We start from the raw sequence: 20,527 nt of genomic DNA, 5'->3' as shown, positions 1-20,527 counted from the left end.
GTATGTACATGTGTACCACGTGTATATCAATGTCTTTTCCATTCCCAAGTCAGAGAGAGAGAGAGAGAGAGAGAGAGAGGCCATTTCTTCTTTAATTCATAGTTCATACTATTATTCTTTGAATAGATAAATAATAAACATCAGAAATAGCATAGGGGTGGTGAAGCGCACGCATATTTTATTTTATTTTATTTTGTAATAGGGTGGTATTGCATGTATTTCAAGGGCACTTGTGTTTACCACCATGGGTGGTCATGTTAGCATAGCAGGGGCACACATCCTCATTCCCAGATGTGCCAGGTGGCACGCAATGACACCTCTCGCAGCACGTGTTACACGCCCTTATGCACATCTTATGCCTCGACGCCTTGCTGCATCTGTACTCGCACTTGGACCCACAGTCTGCACACGTGTCAACATTTCTAATCACCTGACCACATATTAAAATATGACTGTGCACAGGGTGTGTGTTCACTCACGTGTGGCAACATCGCACACGTTTGCATGATTCCGTTGGATCATTAGGAGGGGGGGCTCACTGCATAATTTTCTATTTTAAACAATTGATCTGATTATGTTTATTTTATACGTGAGCAAATATCAAATCGAATCAGTTTATCATGTGGGTCCCACCCCATCAGTTGATTGGATCTTGCAAACAGGTGCACACATTTGAGATTTTCTCATATACAAAAATTAATTACAGTCAATGCCCCCCCATCTTTGATCAGGTGGGTCCCACCAGATAAAATGTCTTCTGAAGAAACTGATTCTGAATGCCCATTTATTTCGTAGGAGAGCAGTCTTGAGTGTTGATCATACAGCCTGATATGAGACAGCATCTTAGACACTGATTTCCATCTCATGAAAGGCTTGTATCTCATACACGTGTCCCACATTGCCACATGGCAGATGCGTGTGCATAAAAAGGCGTACTCGCTCAAAATAATTTCTTACCTATCTCTTCTTCCGCCGCCAACGTTCCTTTCCCGTACACATGCAACTGAAAGATTTTAAAATAAATCAGTACCTGCTTATGCTTGAAAATCTAAAGATGAATTCTATGTTGGGTTTTGAGCAACAGGACTCGATCATCTCAGCCATTGTTGTGTACACGTGTATGTGCTAGTTTTTCTTGTATTCGCTTCGGCCCAGATATTGAACGGTTCAAAATTTAAGAGTAAGATATTTGGTACATGGGCACTAAGAAATTATATTATCCTGATAGGGGTGTACACGAACTGAGCCCGTTCAATTAGCTCGCTTGACGTGCCCGAAAAAGCTCGACTCAGCTTGATTCGAAACTGAGTTCAATCCGAGTTGAGCCGTAAAAACGGCTCGAAAATGAGCTCGAGCTGAGTTTGAGCTTGACTCGACTTGAATATATATATATATATATATATATATATATATATATATATATATATATATATATATATATTCCCATTATGTGTTCTTGCAGATTTCCTGGGAACCTACATCCACCCGCCTCTATCTCCCTGCTCCCTCTCTCCCTACTTGTCCCAGACTCCCACCCGGCCCTCTCTCCCTGCTTGACATAGACTCTAGTTCATTAGTTGTCCTTGCTTCCTCTCTCCTAGACTCCCAGTCCCTGCTCATCCTAGACGCTCTATCTCCCTGCTTGTCCCAAACTCCCACTCGACCGCCCCTCTCAACTCTTTAATCTCTCTCTCTCTCTCTCTCTCTCTCTCTCTCTCTCTCCAACTCGGAAGGTATGTATATGAAACCTACACCCTTTTTTTGTCTTGATTTTTATGTTGTTTAGAAAGTGTTTGATAAAATACATGTAAAACCATTAATGCTGTCTCAAATACAATGAGATTTTGAAGGTACAGTTCAGGTGTTTTTGAAAATACTACAATGGCGAACACAACTTGATCTTGGCTCAAACTCTGCTCGAGCTGGCCTGAGCTGCTGACCGAATCAAGCCGAGCTAGCTAGTCAAGCTCGAGGGCCGAGCCGAGTCAAGCTGAGGCCAGCTCGACTTGGTTCAACTCGATGTACACACCTAATTATACACACGAAATCTATGGAATTGAAGTTAAATAGTGAAAATTAATTTAAAGTAATATATTGGTGTAAATTTAATAAACGATCATATGAAATTAGTTAATTATAGTCCATATTCAATAAATAAATACTTATTAATCTATTAATCAGAGCTTTAAATCTTTTAACTAAATTAAAAATTGAAATTTAACTTATATAAGTGATTTTTATACTACTTGTATGATTTTGAATGCAAACCATTACTTCTCTCTCTCTCTGGTTGAAAAGGAGGACCTGATGGCAGGACCTTATTTAAAATGATTGGAAATACTATATTATATGTATAGTTTCAAAGTGCCCAGGCATCAAATCTGGTACCTTGCTAGAGACGCATAACTCAAGACGGTAAGGGCCTTACCGTGGGGCCCACCTTTGATGTATGTATTTTACTTTTCCCGATCATTTTAGGGCATTATCTAAAAAATGAAGCAGATCCAGTTATCAAGTGGACTATACCATAGGAAACAGTGTTGATTGAATGCCCTACCATTAAAATTTTTTGAGCGGCACCTTAATGTTTCCCTAATGTTTATTTGCCATCCAATCTGTTGATAAGATCACATGAGCCTGGATGAAGGTAAAAAACAAATATCAGCTTGATCCAAAACTTTCATGCCCCATTAATGGTCAATCAACACTCTTTCCTATGGTATGGTCCACTTGATAACTAGATCTGCTTCATTTTTGGGATAATGCTCTGACATAATCTGTCAAAATGGATGTACGGTGTGGATGCAGAGTAGATACATCAAGGTGGGCCCAATGGTGAGGGCCGCATCGTGTTGGGTGAGTTCAGGGTCTTACCTAATCCGCTCCGTCCGATAAGTCTCTTTTACAACCATCTCTTGCAAACCACTACCTCTCTCCAGTTGAAAAGGTGGACTTAATTGCCGGACCTTATCTAAAATGCATGATTACTTCCACCTTTCACCATTCAGAAGCCATCTCTTTTACTCTTCCTACGTATGCTTATTGTGACATGGATGAATCATTCTCACCAACCCTTTTAGCATACACATGGATAAAAAATGAGAGGACATGTCATGGACGGTACACATTAAAGGTCAGACACTAATGATGGATGGACTACATCAAAGGTGGGGCCCACACAATAAACATTCCACATCAAAGGTTGGCCCCACTCGGACGGTGGATTTGTTGGTGGACCAAACAACCTTGAGGGATAACTATTACCTTATGTTGGAAAAGAAACATGCTTTCTATTTTTTTTTACTAACAAGTATGCTGTTACCAAGCATACTTATCTAAGATTAGCCGCGTCAATCATGAATAGTTTATCTAAAATAACTTATCATCGAAACGCCACCTTAAAGACCCGAGGCCAAGCTGAGCACAACCTAGCATAGTAGGCTTAAGCCCAAACCTAGAAAATATTGGATGTGCCCAGCCCAAAAATTAGAAAAATCCATACTTCTCACTTCAATGTTCCTAATCTATCCCCTGATCAAGTGGGCCACAATGCACGAGAGAAATACACATGAACATAACAAATGGTCCACTTTCAAGAGACATAGGTTGCCTAATCTAAGAATGGAATGGCATACTTACAGGATATAAAACATGTACTCGTGAAGTTGGGTCTAGCTGAGAAGGTCACGCAAAAATGACTTAATCCCATGTCGGAAAATAATTATTTTTCAGCCACAAAAAATTACGTGGGAGTGAGGATTAGAATTTTTTATTTTTTATTTTATTATTATTATTATTTTTTTTATGGCTGAAAATATATTGTACGCACTCTCGCAATGCAATCAGCTTGTAAGTGATCATTTCTCTTTTTAAACCCTGATCCACATGATAAATGGATCGACTTAATTCTTATAATGGGAAATCACCATAATAGAGCAACCCATACAACGGGTGGATGTGATTTCATCCCCATGTGCTCACTAGAGTTTTGGATCAGACTAAAAATTGCGCTTGTGAGGTTTTAAGGGATGCCGCATCACGTGGACCGTTTAGATTCGGTGCCCATGACATGTGTACCAAAATGCTCATGTAAGAAGGTACGCTGGTGAGCGTTTCTCTCTCTCTCTCTCTCTCTATATATATATATATATAGAGAGAGAGAGAGAGAGAGAGAGAGAGAGAGAGAGAGAGAGAGTAATGGGAGTAATGGTCGACACACCTTTTTCTCACCGGTCATGTGACTTATCTAAGTGTGTTTGAGGTGGGCCTCACTATAATGTGTCTATAAAATCTACTCCGTCTATTAAGTCTGTGATAGTAATTAAGCTCTGGGGCACAAAAATATGATGGTTTGTGATTTAGGTGCACCCCACCAAGTGAAACAGCTTGGATAGTGGGCATCCTCTGCAGTCTTTTTTTTTTTAATGTGGTCGACTAGAATTATGGATGCGATGATGCTTAATTTGTATGCCTAAATTAGCGTCATGCCCCTTCAGGTTGAAGTGGATTTTATAAACATGTTAAGGAAGGCTCACCTCAAACCCACTAAACAAGTTGCATGACTGGTGGGGAAAGGTGGCGGATTGCATAGTAGCTCACTACCCTTAGCGTGAGGTCCATCATGATATATATATATATATATATATGTGTGTGTGTGTGTGTGTGTGTGTGTGTGTGTGTGTGTGTGTGTGTGTGTGGTGAACAAGTCACAATTAGGGATGAGAAAACTTAGCATGATTTTCTAAGATTCTAATATTATTGCCCACGTGACTTTTAGGCATGTGATCTACATGTACTATTCACCTCATTCCTATGTGCAAGCATGGATGTCTAGGATCATATACGAGCGTTGGCTTCTTATACACGTGTAGGCTTTGAAAACTCTCTTAGTCTCTTAAATGCTAACTTCTTCAATACGTCTAGTTGCCAACGAATTCAATTCTCCCTACCACAACCAAATTTTTTATTTTTTTTAAATAATAAAATAAAAATCTTAATCTCTCATCTAAAACGTGAGTTCATATCCTACGTGTGGGACCTACTATCTTGTTATCGTAATATTCCAGTGGTCCCTCACATAAGCCATCTCATCTTCATCATACCTAGCATAAATCAGTCCAATTCAAAATTCAGGTGAGGCACACCTCACAAAATAATGGGGTGAGAATGTCCAATATTAAAATCCTTTTTAAGCCTACCATGATGTTGTATGCAATTCAACATGATCATAAGGTGAGCACCACTGGTATAAAGACAACCAAATATTAGCCAAATCTAAATCTTTAGTTACGCCCAAAAAGGATTCAATGGTTGACATCTCCTGCCCACTTTTAATGTGGTGTGGTCCGCTCGATGAATTTAGATTGGTTTGATTTTTTGGTTCACATCCTAAGTTGATTTAGAGAAATGATGGACAGAGTAGATGTAATACATGCACAATAAATTAATTTTTTGCAAGTCTTCAGCATTTAGTTAGGGAAGGGGAGCTGAAAAAAGATCCATATTTTCAGTGAAAATTAATTAATTTTAGTACTTTATAAGTTGGATCTGCCAAATGATTTGAATAAATGAAAATAATTGAAAACATCAAATTTTAATGATGAGTGCTGAAATATAATTTATCTAATGATTCCTTAAATCATTAAATTGCAATTAATAGAGTGATCGAAGGAGAGATTTAAACGTTTGAGAGAGGGGATAAATGAAGAAAAGAGGGATTGGTTGTTGCAAGTACAGCTAATTGCATCTGATATGTATATCGATCTAAACCATCATGTTCTTATTACTACCGTATAGAAGTTATAATCATGCTTTATTGATATTATATCAAGACCTTGGCATTTTGAATTTGAATATGAGCATACAATCACTCATTGGAACTGATGTTTCTTAGGATGGATTGAATAACATAGAATCTAAAACATGAATGATTCAGATCATCCTTTAAGCACTCAATGGAGAGAGAGGGAGTAAAACTTAATACAAAGAGAGAACAATTAAGAGATGTAGAGAGGATATGTTTTTAAGAGAGCATAAATGAAGATGAGGAGAGTAAGAAAGGGATTGCTAGTTGTAAGTCCAACTAGTGTGAGCCCTCAGGTGTGTGCACACACACAGCCCTCACGTGCGTGAACACATGCACACACGCGCCCGTTTACCAGTCTCTTATGAACTAGATCATAACGAGGCTTATGCGCGAGCAAATGAATGTGTGGCTTGAGTGAGCCCATCATGAAGTGTTTACAAAATCAGGTGTATAACCCAATTTTTAGCCTAGGGCTAAAAGATCAGCCCCATTCGTGATTCAGGTGGGCCATACTAAGAGAAACAACTGGGAGGGGAATGTTCTCCTTGATTTTTGATGGGACCCACCGTGATGTGTACATGAAATCTATTGCGGTCATTACATGTGTCATCCCATGTTAGACTAAGGCTAAATAATTCAGGTTAACCTGTGATTCAAGTTGCCCACACCTAAGGACAGTGGAAAGAGACATCCACCATTGATTTTTTTACAAAGTCCACCTGGATGATTATGTGAAATCCAATTGAATCATTAGATGTTGCAAAAAAAAAAAAAAAAAGGGCCGAAAACTCAAACCCACGTCCATAATTCAAGCTGGTTATACCAAGGGAAATAGTTTAGAGTGCAGGGGTCACCTTTTACATTGTTTCCAGTCATATGGCTCACCTGAATCACACATATGAGGTTGGATTTTAATCCCTTGACTTAACATTGAGTCATGCACCTAGTGGTCATGGTAGATTTCTGAGAAACATCACGGTTTGGGCCATACGAGCCACACACCCCTTTCCTTTCATGTAAGCCTGGTTAACCCTCTACACGTGTATGTGTGGAGAGAGAGGAGAGATTTTCTCTCACAAGAACCTATGAGAACTCTACAAGAACTCATCTCACAGGATGCGCGGATAAAATCTAAACCATTCACCAAATGAGTTACTTCGGATAAAATCTAAACCATTCACCAAATGAGTTACTTCGTTAAACTGGTAGAGTCTAAAGTCAGCCTAATCCAAAAATCTGGTGGGACATAGTAATATAGTAGGAAAATTTTCCCCTTTAATTTTTACTGAGTCCCACCTAGTTTTTAAAAATGTGACTTTTTGCCCAACCCTTTATCCAATCTAGGACATAATTCTCATGAGAACTTGTGAAATCCTTTAAGAGCTTATTTCACCAATTTGTGTACAAAATTCAAACTATCCACTAGAGGTGGGCATCGGACCGAGTTGGATCGGATTAGGGCTAACCCGATCCTGCCCGAAATCTAACTGGGCTAACCCGAATCCGTTCCGATCCGGGACCGAGTCCGGAACATAGGACTCAATCCGACCCGACACACGGTTGGTCTGACCCGAACCGCGTTTGACTCGTTCAGAAAAATCGAGTAGGGTTGGGTGTGATTCGAATGGTTAAAAACGGTGAAAATCATTATCCCATTGCTATTTTTGGTGTGGTCATTTTAGTTTTAAATATGTTTTTTTTTTTTTTTCAAATGATTTAAAATGATCCTGCAAAATGGCTAAACGGTATGGATATAATAAATATATCATTGTGGGGCCCATATGAGATTGATACCAGTTGAGCCGTTCGTACATCTCGGAGCATGAGGCTCTGCAGCGGCGAACGTGCTTTGCACGGCAGCTGCGGCAACTTGTTGCCCACGAAAAGATATCTTTACTTATGTAGGTCTGATCATGGAATATGTGTTATATCTAAACCGTCCATCCATTTGGCGAGCTAGTGTTAAGGCTTGAGACAAAAAATAAGATAGATCCGACTATCAAGGGGACCACACTGGAAAAAGTAGTGGGACTACACTGGAAATCATTATCTGTTGCTATTTGTGGTGTGGTCCAGATGATCTTTGGATATGATCCATTTTTTTGGATAATGCTCTAAAATGATCTCTAAATATGTATCAACGGCGTAGATATAATAAATACATCACTGTAGGGCCATATAACTTTGATCACCTTTGAACCGTTCGTACAACTCGCAGCTCGAGGAGCGCCAGCAGGCTGAAGAGTGAAGACGGGACGGATTGGCTACTCCCCCTGACACCGGCACCGTGGCCAGTGGTCGGTGATCTGTGGGGCCCATCTTGATGTATGTATCTCATCCCTTCCGTTCATCCTTTTTAAAAGATGATTTTAGTGCTTTAACTAAATTATCATAGGGAGATAAATCTCAGGTGGACCACACCACAGGGAAACAATAGTGATTGGATATCCATCATTTAAATCATACTAAGGCCCATTGTACTGTTTATTTGACATCCAATCTGTTGATTAGGTCATAAAGACCCAGATGAAGGGGAAAACCAAAGATCAGCTTGATCCAATACTTTTATGGGCCCTAAAATTTTTTTAATGGTTGACATACATTCAACACTGTTTCCTATAATGTGGTCCACTTGAGATTGGGATATACCTCATTTTTTGTGTAATACCATATAAGTATCTAGAAATATAATTGAACGGCATTGATGAAACAAATACATCATAGTGGGGCCCACAGAGCATCGACCGCCAGCCATTAGCTGGTGGCAGGGGAGTAGCGAATTCATTTCCACTTTCCAACCACTCGTCTTGGTAAGACAGCTGTACATAGCTGTGTGTAGAGCTGGGCAAAAGAGACCCGATCTGGTGGATCCGACCCGATCAGACCCGTTCCGACCCGATTAGAACCGAACCGACGGTCTGGATCGGTACTGATCGGGTAGCTCCATTCAAATTCGAAATCTTTCGGGTCGACTTCGGATAGCCGCTGATCCGACCCGACTCGACCCGAAAACCCGATCCGAATGGATCCGATCAGATCCGAACCTATCCGATCCGGAGTCGCTCTTATTGATACTTATACTTTTCCCTGTGGTATGATCCGCTTGAGCTTTGAATATGCATCGATTTTGGGTTCAACGACTAAAATAATTTTCAAAACGAATGGACGGCATGGATAAACCACATGCATTCAAGGTAGGCCCCAACAATACTTACTGTGTACAATAAGAAAGTGTTCGTTGGTGTACCGTACACAGCTATGTACAGCTGTCTTACCAAGACGAGTGGTTGGAAAGTGAAAACGAATTCGCTACTCCCCTGCCACCAGCTAATGGCTGGCGGTCGATGCTCTGTGGGCCCCACTATGATGTATTTGTTTCATCAATGCCGTTCAATTATATTTCTAGATACTTATATGGTATTACACAAAAAATGAGGTATATCCCAATCTCAAGTGGACCACATTATAGGAAACAGTGTTGAATGTATGTCAACCATTAAAAAAATTTTAGGGCCCATAAAAGTATTGGATCAAGCTGATCTTTGGTTTTCCCCTTCATCTGGGTCTTTATGACCTAATCAACAGATTGGATGTCAAATAAACAGTACAATGGGCCTTAGTATGATTTAAATGATGGATATCCAATCACTATTGTTTCCCTGTGGTGTGGTCCACCTGAGATTTATCTCCCTATGATAATTTAGTTAAAGCACTAAAATCATCTTTTAAAAAGGATGAACGGAAGGGATGAGATACATACATCATGATGGGCCCCACAGATCACCGACCACTGGCCACGGTGCCGGTGTCAAGGGGAGTAGCCAATCCGTCCCGTCTTCACTCTTCAGCCCGCTGGCGCTCCTCGAGCTGCGAGTTGTACGAATGGTTCAAAGGTGATCAAAGTTATATGGCCCTACAATGATGTATTTATTATATCTACATCGTTGATACATATTTAGAGATCATTTTAGAGCATTATCCAAAAAAATGGATCATATCCAAAGATCATCTGGACCACACCACAAATAGCAACAAATAATGATTTCCAGTGTAGTCCCACTACTTTTTCCAGTGTGGTCCCCTTGATAGTTGGATCTATCTTATTTTTTGTCTCAAGCCTTAACACTAGCTCGCCAAATGGATGGACGGTTTAGATATAACACATATTCCATGATCAGACCTACATAAGTAAAGATATCTTTTCGTGGGCAATAAGTTGCCGCAGCTGCCGTGCAAAGCACGTTCGCCGCTGCAGAGCCTCATGCTCCGAGATGTACGAACGGCTCAACTGGTATCAATCTCATATGGGCCCCATAATTGTATATTTATTATATCCATACCGTTTAGCCATTTTGCAGGATCATTTTAAATCATTTGAAAAAAAAAAAAAAACATATTTAAAACTAAAATGACCACACCAAAAATAGCAATGGGATAATGATTTTCACCGTTTTTAACCATTCGAATCACACCCAACCCTACTCGATTTTTCTGAACGAGTCAAACGCGGTTCGAGTCAGACCAACCGTGTGTCGGGTCGGATTGAGTCCTATGTTCCGGACTCGGTCCCGGATCGGAACGGATTCGGGTTAGCCCAGTTAGATTTCGGGCAGGATCGGGTTAGCCCTAATCCGATCCAACTCGGTCCGATGCCCACCTCTAGCTGTGTGCGGTACACCAACGAACACTTTCTTATTGTACATAGTAAGTATTGTTGGGGGCCACCTTGAATGCATGTGGTTTATCCATGCCGTCCATTCGTTTTTGAAAATTATTTTAGTCGTTGAACCCAAAATCGATGCATATTCAAAGCTCAAGCGGATCATACCACAGGGAAAAGTATAAGCATTAATAAGAGCGACTCCAGATCGGATAGGTTCGGATTTGATCGGAACCATTCGGATCGGATTTTCGGGTCGAGTCGGGTCGGATCAGCGGCTATCCGAAGTCGACCCGAAAGATTTCGGATTTGAATGGAGCTACCCGATCAGTACCGATCCAGACCGTTGGTTCGGTTCTGATCGGGTCGGAACGGGTCGGATCCACCGGATCGGGTCTCTTTTGCCCAGCTCTACTATCCACTGGATGAGTCACTCATGAAACTCTGAGGATGAAAAGTTAGCCTTATCAAAAAATAAAAAATAAAAATCAGGTGGGCCATAATGATGCCCACCGAAACTCCATGAGGTCCATCATGATTTATGTATTTTATCCTCTCTGTCTATCCATTTTAATAGATAATTTTAGTTCTTGAATCCAAAAATTAAGCATATACAATGTTCAAATGGACCACATCATAGGAAACAGTTGAATTGACCATCTACCATTGAAAATTTCTTAGGGGCTATAGAAGTTTTGGATCAACCATACATTTGTGGTTTCACTTCATCCATGTCTGTATGATCTTATGAACATGTTGGATGACAAATAAACATCACTGTAGGGCCTAGCAAGCTTTGAACGGTGGAAATCATTATCCCCGCTGTTTCCGTGTTATGATCCAATTGATCTTTGGATATGCTTCAATTTCGGGCTCAACCCCTTAAATTAGATGGAAAAACCGATGGACGATGTGGATAAACCACATATATTCAAGGTGGGCCCAACTGAGTTTACTCAGTACGATGAGAAGGTACTGTGTAATTCAGTATGCAATCCGACGTGGACCTGGATGAGGGAAAAGACAAATATCAGCTTGATCCCAGCCTTCTGTGGCCCGAAGAAGATTTTAATGGTAGGCGTGCAATCAACATTGTTTCCTGTCATGTGGTCCACTTGAGCTTTGGATCTCCATTATTTTTGGAATCTTGCACTAACTGATCTGGAAAAATCTTTGGACGGTGTGGATCTAATACATTTACATCATGGTGGGACCCACACGGTAGTTCCACACGTCCAAAATGAAAAGTTTTCTTCTTGTCTCCGGAATTGGATTGCGTGCTGGTCATCACGTTTTCTTTTTTCCTTCCGGAATTGAGTTGCGTGCTGCTCATTACGCAAGCAACGGAGTGTTGACGTGTGGAAAAACCCTGACCCCACTATGATGTATGTGTTAGATCCATACCGTCCATCCAGTTTTACCAATCATTTTAGTGCATAAACCCAAAAAAAGGGCAAATCAAAAGCTCAAGTGGTCCACACCTGATGTAGAGAGGGCTGCGGACAGTTTCATGGCCAAGATGGATCAGAAAAGGCCCAGTCAATGACAGAAGTGATCTGGACCATCCAACCTTAAATTAGGCATATTTTACAGATCCAAACAGCTCGGTGAAGCCAAATAGGACACACTATTTTTAGTAAAAACGAAATTAAAATAGGGAAACGACCAGTAGTGGATCTGGTGATATTTCGTAAATCCGGCTTGTGTAACCCGGTGTAGTAGGATTAGGTGGCTAGAGTAGCTCGTTCTACCCTAAAATCATATATTTTATGTCTGATAACTCATCTCAAATTGTAAGATATGCCGGATTTAAGGTCTGTCGGTCTGGATCACTTCTATCGTCAATGGGCCTTTTCTAATCCATCTTGGCCATGAAACTGTCCGCAACCCTCTCTACATTAGCACCACAAGAAACAGTGGGAATTGAACACTTACTATTGAAAATTCGACCATATACGATTTGGATCAAGCTGATATTTGTGTTTTCACTTAGTGTTCATGTTACCTAACCAATAGGTCGGATGGAAAATAATGTTATCTTACCAATAGGCCAGATGGAAAATAAACATGACGTGGGCCTCAAGAAGTTTTCAGCCTACGGTAAGCGTTCAATCCACACTATTTCCTCCAATGTGGTCCACTTGAGCTCCGGATCTGCTTCATTTTTGGGCTCATGCGCTGGAGGAGCCAGAGAAATGGATGGACCGCATGGATAAAGCATACGATCATCGTGCTGTATGTGCCTTATCCACGCTATTTCCTGTGCTGTATGTGTCTTATCCACGCTGTCCATCCTCTTTTCCAGATCACTTTAGGTCGTGATCCCATAATTGAAGCATATCCAAACCTTAAGTGGACCACATCACAGAAAACAGTTGCAATTGAATGCCTGCCGTTGATTTTTTTTTTTTCTTTTATAGGGTTACAGAAAACTTTGATCAAGCTGATATGTATGTTTTATCTCCATCCATGGCTGTGTGACTTCATTAACACGTTGGATGACAAATAAACATCACTGTGGGAGCCTCGGAGATTTCCACGGTCGAGGCCACAATCCCTCCTTTTTCCTGTGGAGTTGTCCAATTGAGCTTTCATTGTGTTTCAATTTTGGTATCATGATCTTACATGATCTGTAAAAGTGGATGGACAGTGTGGATAAGACACATATATTAAGTGTGGGTCCGACAGAGTTCACTTAGTACAGTTAGAGTTGTACAAACTTGGCTTAATCCAAACGGAGTCAAGTTCGAGTCACACACCAACTCAACTCGACTCGAAATTCAACTTGGTATTAGCTCGACTCAATTCAAAACTTGATGCGCTCGTGTGTATATATATATATATATATATATATATATATATATATATATCTATATATATATAAAAACTAAGTTTTAAGTTGACCAAGAGGTTGCAATTTTGACAAGTGAATCTAGGTTTTGAGTTGTAACTATAGCATGTGGATACCGGCTGCAGCCTACCTGACTCGGTGCCAACTCAACCTGACTTACTACTTGTGACCGGGTCGGACTTGGTGTGGATTAGTCCAAGCCAGATCAGGTCATGTATGCTGGGCTCAGTACTGAGTCGGGTCAAGTTCGGGCTAAAGCCTATTTCAAAACTGGATCAAGTCAGGTCAGCCCTAACTTGGTCTGACTCAACTCGATGCACAACTCTAATTATGAGGAAACTGGGTGCACAATCTGTGCCGAGTGGTGAAATTCCAGTAGGGTGAGTGTGTAGGGGTGTGTGTGCATGCGAAGTATAAAAAAATAAAAAAAATAAAAAAAAATAAAAATAAAAATAAAATCCGTGCCGACAAAACCGAATGGTTTCTACATGTGAAGCTACCGTGGCCCACCATAATGTATGTGTTCGATCCACACTGTCCAACACTTTTTTCCAATAATTCTAAGGCAAGATCCAAAAAATGAGGCAGATCAAATATCAATTGGACCACACCATAGAAAACATTAGTAATTGCGTATCCTAATCTCAGGTGGAACACACCATATGAAACAGTGATGATTGAACGCCCACAATTAAAAACTTCTTCGGGCCACATGAGGCTCGGAGCAAGTTGATATCTGTGTTTGCCGTTGGTCCAGGTCCATGTGACCTTATGCTGATGAGGTTACATGACAAAACAACATCATGGTGGGCCCCAAGAGGATTTTAACGGTAGGCGTCCAATTCCTACTGCTTCTTGTGGTGTGCTCTACTTGAGTGTTGAATCTACCTCGTTTTTGGGATCATTTCCTAAAATGATTTGGTGAAATGGATGAACAATGTGGATCTAACACATACATCAAGGTGAGGCCCACATAAGTTACACGCATGAAAACTTTGGTTGATACCGTTGATCAGGTTGGGCTTGGACTAGATGAATTGTAAGTTGGTTGAGTCGGGCCACAAGGTAACGAGTCATATACCTGGTTCATAGACTCTCACCTGTGTGACTTGTCTGAGTTGACTCGGACTCGGTCTGACTCCATACCCCTAGCCAACCTGTTTTGGGCATCTCGACGCGAGCATACTCTCTGCCTCTTTGAGATAATGGGAGTCTTTTAACTATGGTAATAGGTCATTGGATGAATACAACTAGCATTCCTCTACATCACATTAATAATCCACGGTCCAAAAATAGCTGACCCCAGTTTGCACTGACAAGGTTTTACTCTTAACCTCATTTGATAGCTATTAAATGGATGGTTGGGATTGCTTGATAAGTGTGATTTTCGAGAGATGATCCATCTACAATGGGACACACAATTTGATGGTCTGGATAGCTGTATATTAGTGCTAGAGATGTGTATTCGATGGTCTGGTTGATTCATCTAAAACTTAGGGGTCTGCCCCCTAATAACTCATTGAGGCGAATCCACTGCATAGCTTTCTAGGATAAGCTTTGACATACAAGGGACGTGTGGGGCCCACCGTGAAGTTTTCATGACATCCAAGCCGTCCATCATTTGGCCCCTAAAGTTCTCACTATTGGCTACAAATCAGGCCAATCTGAAACCGGGGGCCACATCACAGGGAACAGTTGGGATGGGACGACCACTATTAAAAGCCTTCCAGATTGTGTGTGGGACATATCACTGGGAATAGTTGGACAGTCTGGATCACTGAACTATTGTAGTTATTGGTGGGCACTGGACGAATTGACTTGCTCATCTCGACTCGTTCAAACCCGACTCACATGAACCGAATAGGTGAGTCGGTCCGAGCCGAGTAAGCTTCATCCAATCCGTACTCAAACCAAGTTGAGTTCAACTTACCCAGTTACTCGACCCAACTCGACCCAAAACTTGATTCAGTCAGACCCGACTCGTTCTGAAACCAACTCGAATCAGATATTATATATATATATATATAATAAAAACCTTAATTTCTAAGTATTTCTAACCCTATATGCTGACTCCGGACCCATCCCGACCTGATCCCAATGTCTCTCCCTCCCTCATCCTCCTCTTTCAAGCCCGACAACCGCCTACCACCATCACCACCACCACCCTCCTCTCTCTCTCTCTCTCTCTCTCTCTCTCTCAATCCGAATCGGTGCCAACTTGAATCGATTCGGTACTTTTAACCAGGTCGGACTCCATCCGGATTAGTTCATGCCAGATCTTGGATCGGTTCAGGCATGCTAGACTCGGTATCGAGTCGATCGAGTCAAGTCCGGGTCATGCCTATTTCAAAACCGGATCAAGTCGGGTCAGCCCTAACTCGGTCCGACTGGACTCGATCCCCAGCTCTAGTGAACTGGATAATAACTCTTTTTGTAAAGTCATGAACATCAAAGACTAATATAGAAAACAAGCATTCGTAACCCTCGTATGTTAGTTTTGCACCATTTAAAAAATGGTGGCGACTCTTACAAAACGCATAGGAGATGAGTGACCACTATTTTTAAACGGTGGAAAACTAACATAGGAGCCTAGCTCATATAAAACGGTATTGAAAGATCATGCGTGTATATATATATACGTACCTCTGATACAAGGAAGAGGAACAAGACTGTAAACACCAACGTGGCCTTTGTATTAGCCATGAGAGAGAGAGAGAGAGAGAGAGCTGAGGGAAGGAATGAGAAGCATGTTCCCTTTATAAAGGGAGCCTTTTTCATTGCAGTCTTTACGTGTGAGCAGCCTAGGGTATTCTCATCCACTTACCAAACTCTGAATGGATGTAATTTGATACTCTGGCAGAGTGTGCTGGTTCATACTCGTGCACTTAAAAATTTACACTTGGCACATATGTAGCTCAAATTAAACGGTCTAAAATTTGGGACCCACTCTAGATAGGCCATAAACCCAAAATCAGATTGCCTGAATGATCCTAACTTTTGGTGGGTGCACAGTTGTTTGTTTAATTCTGACCATTATGTATTTTAGCTGTTCACTAATTTTCAACTAATTGGACAGTTAGAACATTACTCGAGTATAATTTTTTATTGATTCAACAATCTGAATTAAGGAAGTAATTTGGACCAACCTATTGTGGTTATATATGTGCGCCACTGATAGAAATTTCAAGCACATGCTTATGAAGCATCACACTCTCCCGGAGTATAAAAAGCTTTATTTTTTTGTTTTTTTCCCTTTCTTGGAAAGAAAGTGTTCAAAATCATCCTCATACGTTTTCCAAAGAGAAAAATTTTGATACGCCAGTAGGGTGTGCTTGTTCATGCGCATGTTCTCTGAAATTATAGAAGTGGCGTGCACACTTAAATCAAGTTAAACCATTGAAATGATTAGACCCACTTTAGATGGGTCCCATCAATCCGATATTCTAACTGGTCGACTGGTGCACATAGGATAGACTATTAAAAGAAAATAGTCTCCATCTGAATTAAAGAAACAAGTATAAGCTGTGGCTGTCCAATCCGTTTACATCCATTGTTGGGGCCCCTGTGTACACCAATGAAAAGCGGTCATGTGGTGGGCTAGTACTAGTAGAAATCCTACTCTCACTCGGGACCATCTTCCTTTGATCATTCTTAGGCGTTACGCATTTTGATATTAATGTAGAAGCACAAATTAACCTATATGTATGCCTTTAAGAGGATGAGAAGGATGATGTCATGTGGCCATATTTATTTTGCCAATTAACGAGGCAGCGTGCCCAACACACCCATAAAAAGACTTGCTCAGAAAACGGATCTTATCATGTATTTGGCAATGACACCTTTAGTGAAGCCATCTACTATATTCCTTCTAAAATGGGAGATCTTTCTAAAGATGTTTGGAAACTACGCAGTGTTCGAGAAGGTTTCAAATATCGAAAAATTGAACCGATATATCCAAACAAATCTGGTTACGAATTGGTCCCAAATCAGGAGAAAGACAATTCGGTTGGATGATCCGGTCCTAATCCGCTGTCCGATTGGGATCAATAGAATGGGAGAATTATATCCGAATTGGTTTAATAGCAAATCAGTATCATGTGTCAAATCCCACCAGTATCCCAAATGATATGGACCATCCAACACCTTGATCAGAAGTGGAGGAGGTGGGCCACTAGATGAGCAGTCATAATCGATTTGAGGTCTGGGTTAGTCCCTGAGGTTCCCTGATATCAGCCTGGTTATCTTCATCAGAGGATCTTGACACCCCCAGTCCTAATGATCAAATCCATTTAGTGGGCCATAAATATCTCCCATTAAAGGAATTGACTACGAGAAGAAGATTCGAGAAACCAGTAATTTTAGATCCGTCCAGATTCCCAAATCCAAAAAGTGTGGAAGATCCACGATTAACAAGGAAACCCATAGAGGGTTTTGGTTCCTCGACCCCCTGCTCATTGAATTCATCATTTTCGTATTGTGTTACGTCACTTCTGGCATCTAATTGGCTCAGGTGTATGATCTGTGACTTGCCGATATAAGCAGATCCTGTTCATCAGAAACCTAGCCAATTAACTCATGCTGTGTCACAAGAATTTTATATAGCACAACATCATAATTCCATATACATTGCATTGTATACATAACACTCAACACCTGGCCAGTTCAAACATATACTGTGGTTTGCTGATATAGCCATATTTTGCCCATTATAAACTTAGACTAATCGGTCCACATACGACAAGTGGACAAGTAAGATTACAAACTTCATTAGCATCATATTTAATATATCATTACATACACCATCACATCATTGGTGCACAAGAACTAATCCCAACCATCATGAGTTAGATCTTGTAAAGTAGAGACCGTACATTTATACAGGCAAAGTGAGTGCCTGACCTCTCATTCTCTATAATTATGGTCCCTTAGAATTTTTAGTCATAGATTAAAGAGTCATTTTAGAGTTGCGAATCTTCGAATTCTCCATTATAAGCATTCTACAAAGTCTAGTCGACTATAGGATCGAAGTAAGGCTAGTGACAACTCCATTCATATATTCAATCCCTTCATACATACAAATGAAAAAGCTCTTGAAAGAAGCAACTTGTGGAAGCTGCGATAGATTCCACCCCCGAGATCCAACGTCCACAAAGCTTCAATATAAAACTGAAAAAATTCCTTCCATGAGTTCACAACTGTTCGATTAATTTGAATGGATTAGATCGGCAAAGGGATGGGCCTGATCGTTGTTTTAATGGGGCCTACAATACATTTTGAAAAGGATCTCTCAAACTCTTAAGCAAGCTAGCGCGTACGATGGAGAGGGTGGCAAAAGGGTGATTTCATCTTAAAAAAGAGCAAATAGTCACCTAAGGACTAAAAAAGATAAGTTTTCTAAGTGAGAGGTCAAAGCCTGGCTTATATCATACCTACAGGCCATTGTGCTAAATTTTCCCAACGCACAAACATTACGCACGTGTTTTGAATTCCAACAAATGGGGCTCACGCTGGCATAATCCAGGCCATTGTTTTGTTGTAGCCGGTTGAATTCCAACAAATGGAGCTCACCTATGCTGTATTTATCTTTCTAGCTATCTCTTTTCAGACCAAAAAACACAACCGTTTTAGGATATATTCCATCCACCCTGAAACATAACAGATCAATGGTGTGGATTACTAAAGTATGGGCATCTCACTTTCATAATTAAAATGGGTGTACATTGTGCAAAGGTGATGCAACTGTTGCTGAAAATGGTGTGTTGGAGTTGGTAGTTATGGGCCGAACTTTACATTGGTGGGATTGAGAATATTCATTTGGGGTGGGGCAGCTTTCGTTCCACTATTTGGTTGAGAAATGCAAGTACACTCGCGACACAAACGTGTGTGATATTGGAGCCGTTGATCAAGCGATCCAAACTCTTAAAGTGTCATCTCTCTAAACTTAGGTCTATCTGATCATTTGATGGACAGCAAAAACGCATCAATATTGGACGATTGGTCAGCTTCACTCAATCTTTCATTTGTTTTGTATGTAGGGCTGTCAATGGGCTGGGCCTGGGTCAGTCTCGGCCTGGATTTTAAACTATTTCAGGCGTGATTATTAAGAAATTTGATTTTGGCAGGCCCGACCCTGGCCCATTGACAGCCGAGAAATTTATGACTGTGGACCCCACCTTTTATCCAGTGGTTTTTATAATGGTTTTTATAAAGCAATACAAACTTAACATACGAACTTAGACCTCCTCGTACAGACACCGATATTGAGGCTGAAGATACCCCTCCTTTTCACTGCATTGCTTTCATTACCGTTTCATTTCACCCCCTTTCCTCACTCCGTTTCCAGTAAGAAAGACAAAAAGCCCATTTTGTTGTGGCCCCTTCCTTATTAGCATTGGATTGCATCCTCTCCATACATCAACATTTTGTCATCTTCTGAAAATGGTCAGTCCAGTGAAGAAAGCATGCACCACAGGTATATTTTAAACTCAGTTGGGCCCACATTGAATTTATGTAGTATATCCATGCCGTCCATCCATTTTTCCATCTAATTTAAAGTGTTGAGCCCCAAATTGAAGCATATCAAAAGATCAAGTGGATCATACCACGGGAAATAGTGGGGACAATGATTTACACTGTTGAAACCATAGTAGGCCCAACAGTGATGTTTGTTTGTTATCAAACCTGTTCATGAGATCATACAAACATGGATTAATAGAAAACACAATTAGAAGCTTGATTTAAAACTTCTGTGGCCCCTAAGAAATGATTAACAGTAGAAGTTCGATTCAAAATTATCATGTGGTGTTGTCCACTATTAAGTTTGCCCCGTTCAATTTCATGTTTGCCCTGCTCAATTTCTAGTTTGCCCCGCTGATTTTCTAGCTTGCCGTGCCCAATTTTCAGTTTGCCCCGCTCAATTTCATGTTTGCCCCGTAGAAATTCAAGTTTGCCCCACTCAATTTCATGTTTCTCCTGCTGAATTTCATGTTTCCCCCGTTGAATTTAATATTTCCCCCACTGAATTTCATGTTTGCCCCACTAAAATTCAAGTTTGCCCCATTGAATTTCATATTTGCCCCGCCGAATTTCATGTTTTTCCCGCTAAAATTCATGTTTGCCCCGCTGAATTTCATTTTTGCCCCGTTGAATTTCATGATTTTTCTTGCTGAATTTCATGTTTGTGCTACTGAAATTCAAGTTTTCCCCGCTC

The 20,527-nt window shown here is 40.7% G+C and overlaps 1 protein-coding gene across 1 annotated transcript; it reads right to left on the bottom strand.

The window, feature by feature from the left end:
• Positions 1 to 174: 174 nt before the first annotated feature.
• Positions 175 to 16,073, bottom strand: LOC131237427 (cypmaclein-like). The gene is made up of 3 exons (XM_058235174.1): positions 15,961 to 16,073; positions 958 to 1,003; positions 175 to 402 (listed from the first exon to the last, which is right to left on the bottom strand). Exons 1-3 carry the CDS (start codon positions 16,018 to 16,020, stop codon positions 221 to 223), a joined length of 288 nt encoding a protein of 95 aa, XP_058091157.1. The 5' UTR covers positions 16,021 to 16,073; the 3' UTR covers positions 175 to 220.
• Between the last annotated feature and the right edge of the window lie 4,454 nt (positions 16,074 to 20,527).

The sequence above is a fragment of the Magnolia sinica genome, chromosome 2 (assembly GCF_029962835.1).
Source record: "Magnolia sinica isolate HGM2019 chromosome 2, MsV1, whole genome shotgun sequence".
NCBI classification, from domain to species: domain Eukaryota; kingdom Viridiplantae; phylum Streptophyta; class Magnoliopsida; order Magnoliales; family Magnoliaceae; genus Magnolia; species Magnolia sinica.
Note: the sequence above shows the minus strand (reverse complement) of the source record. Positions and strands in the feature narration are given on the sequence as shown.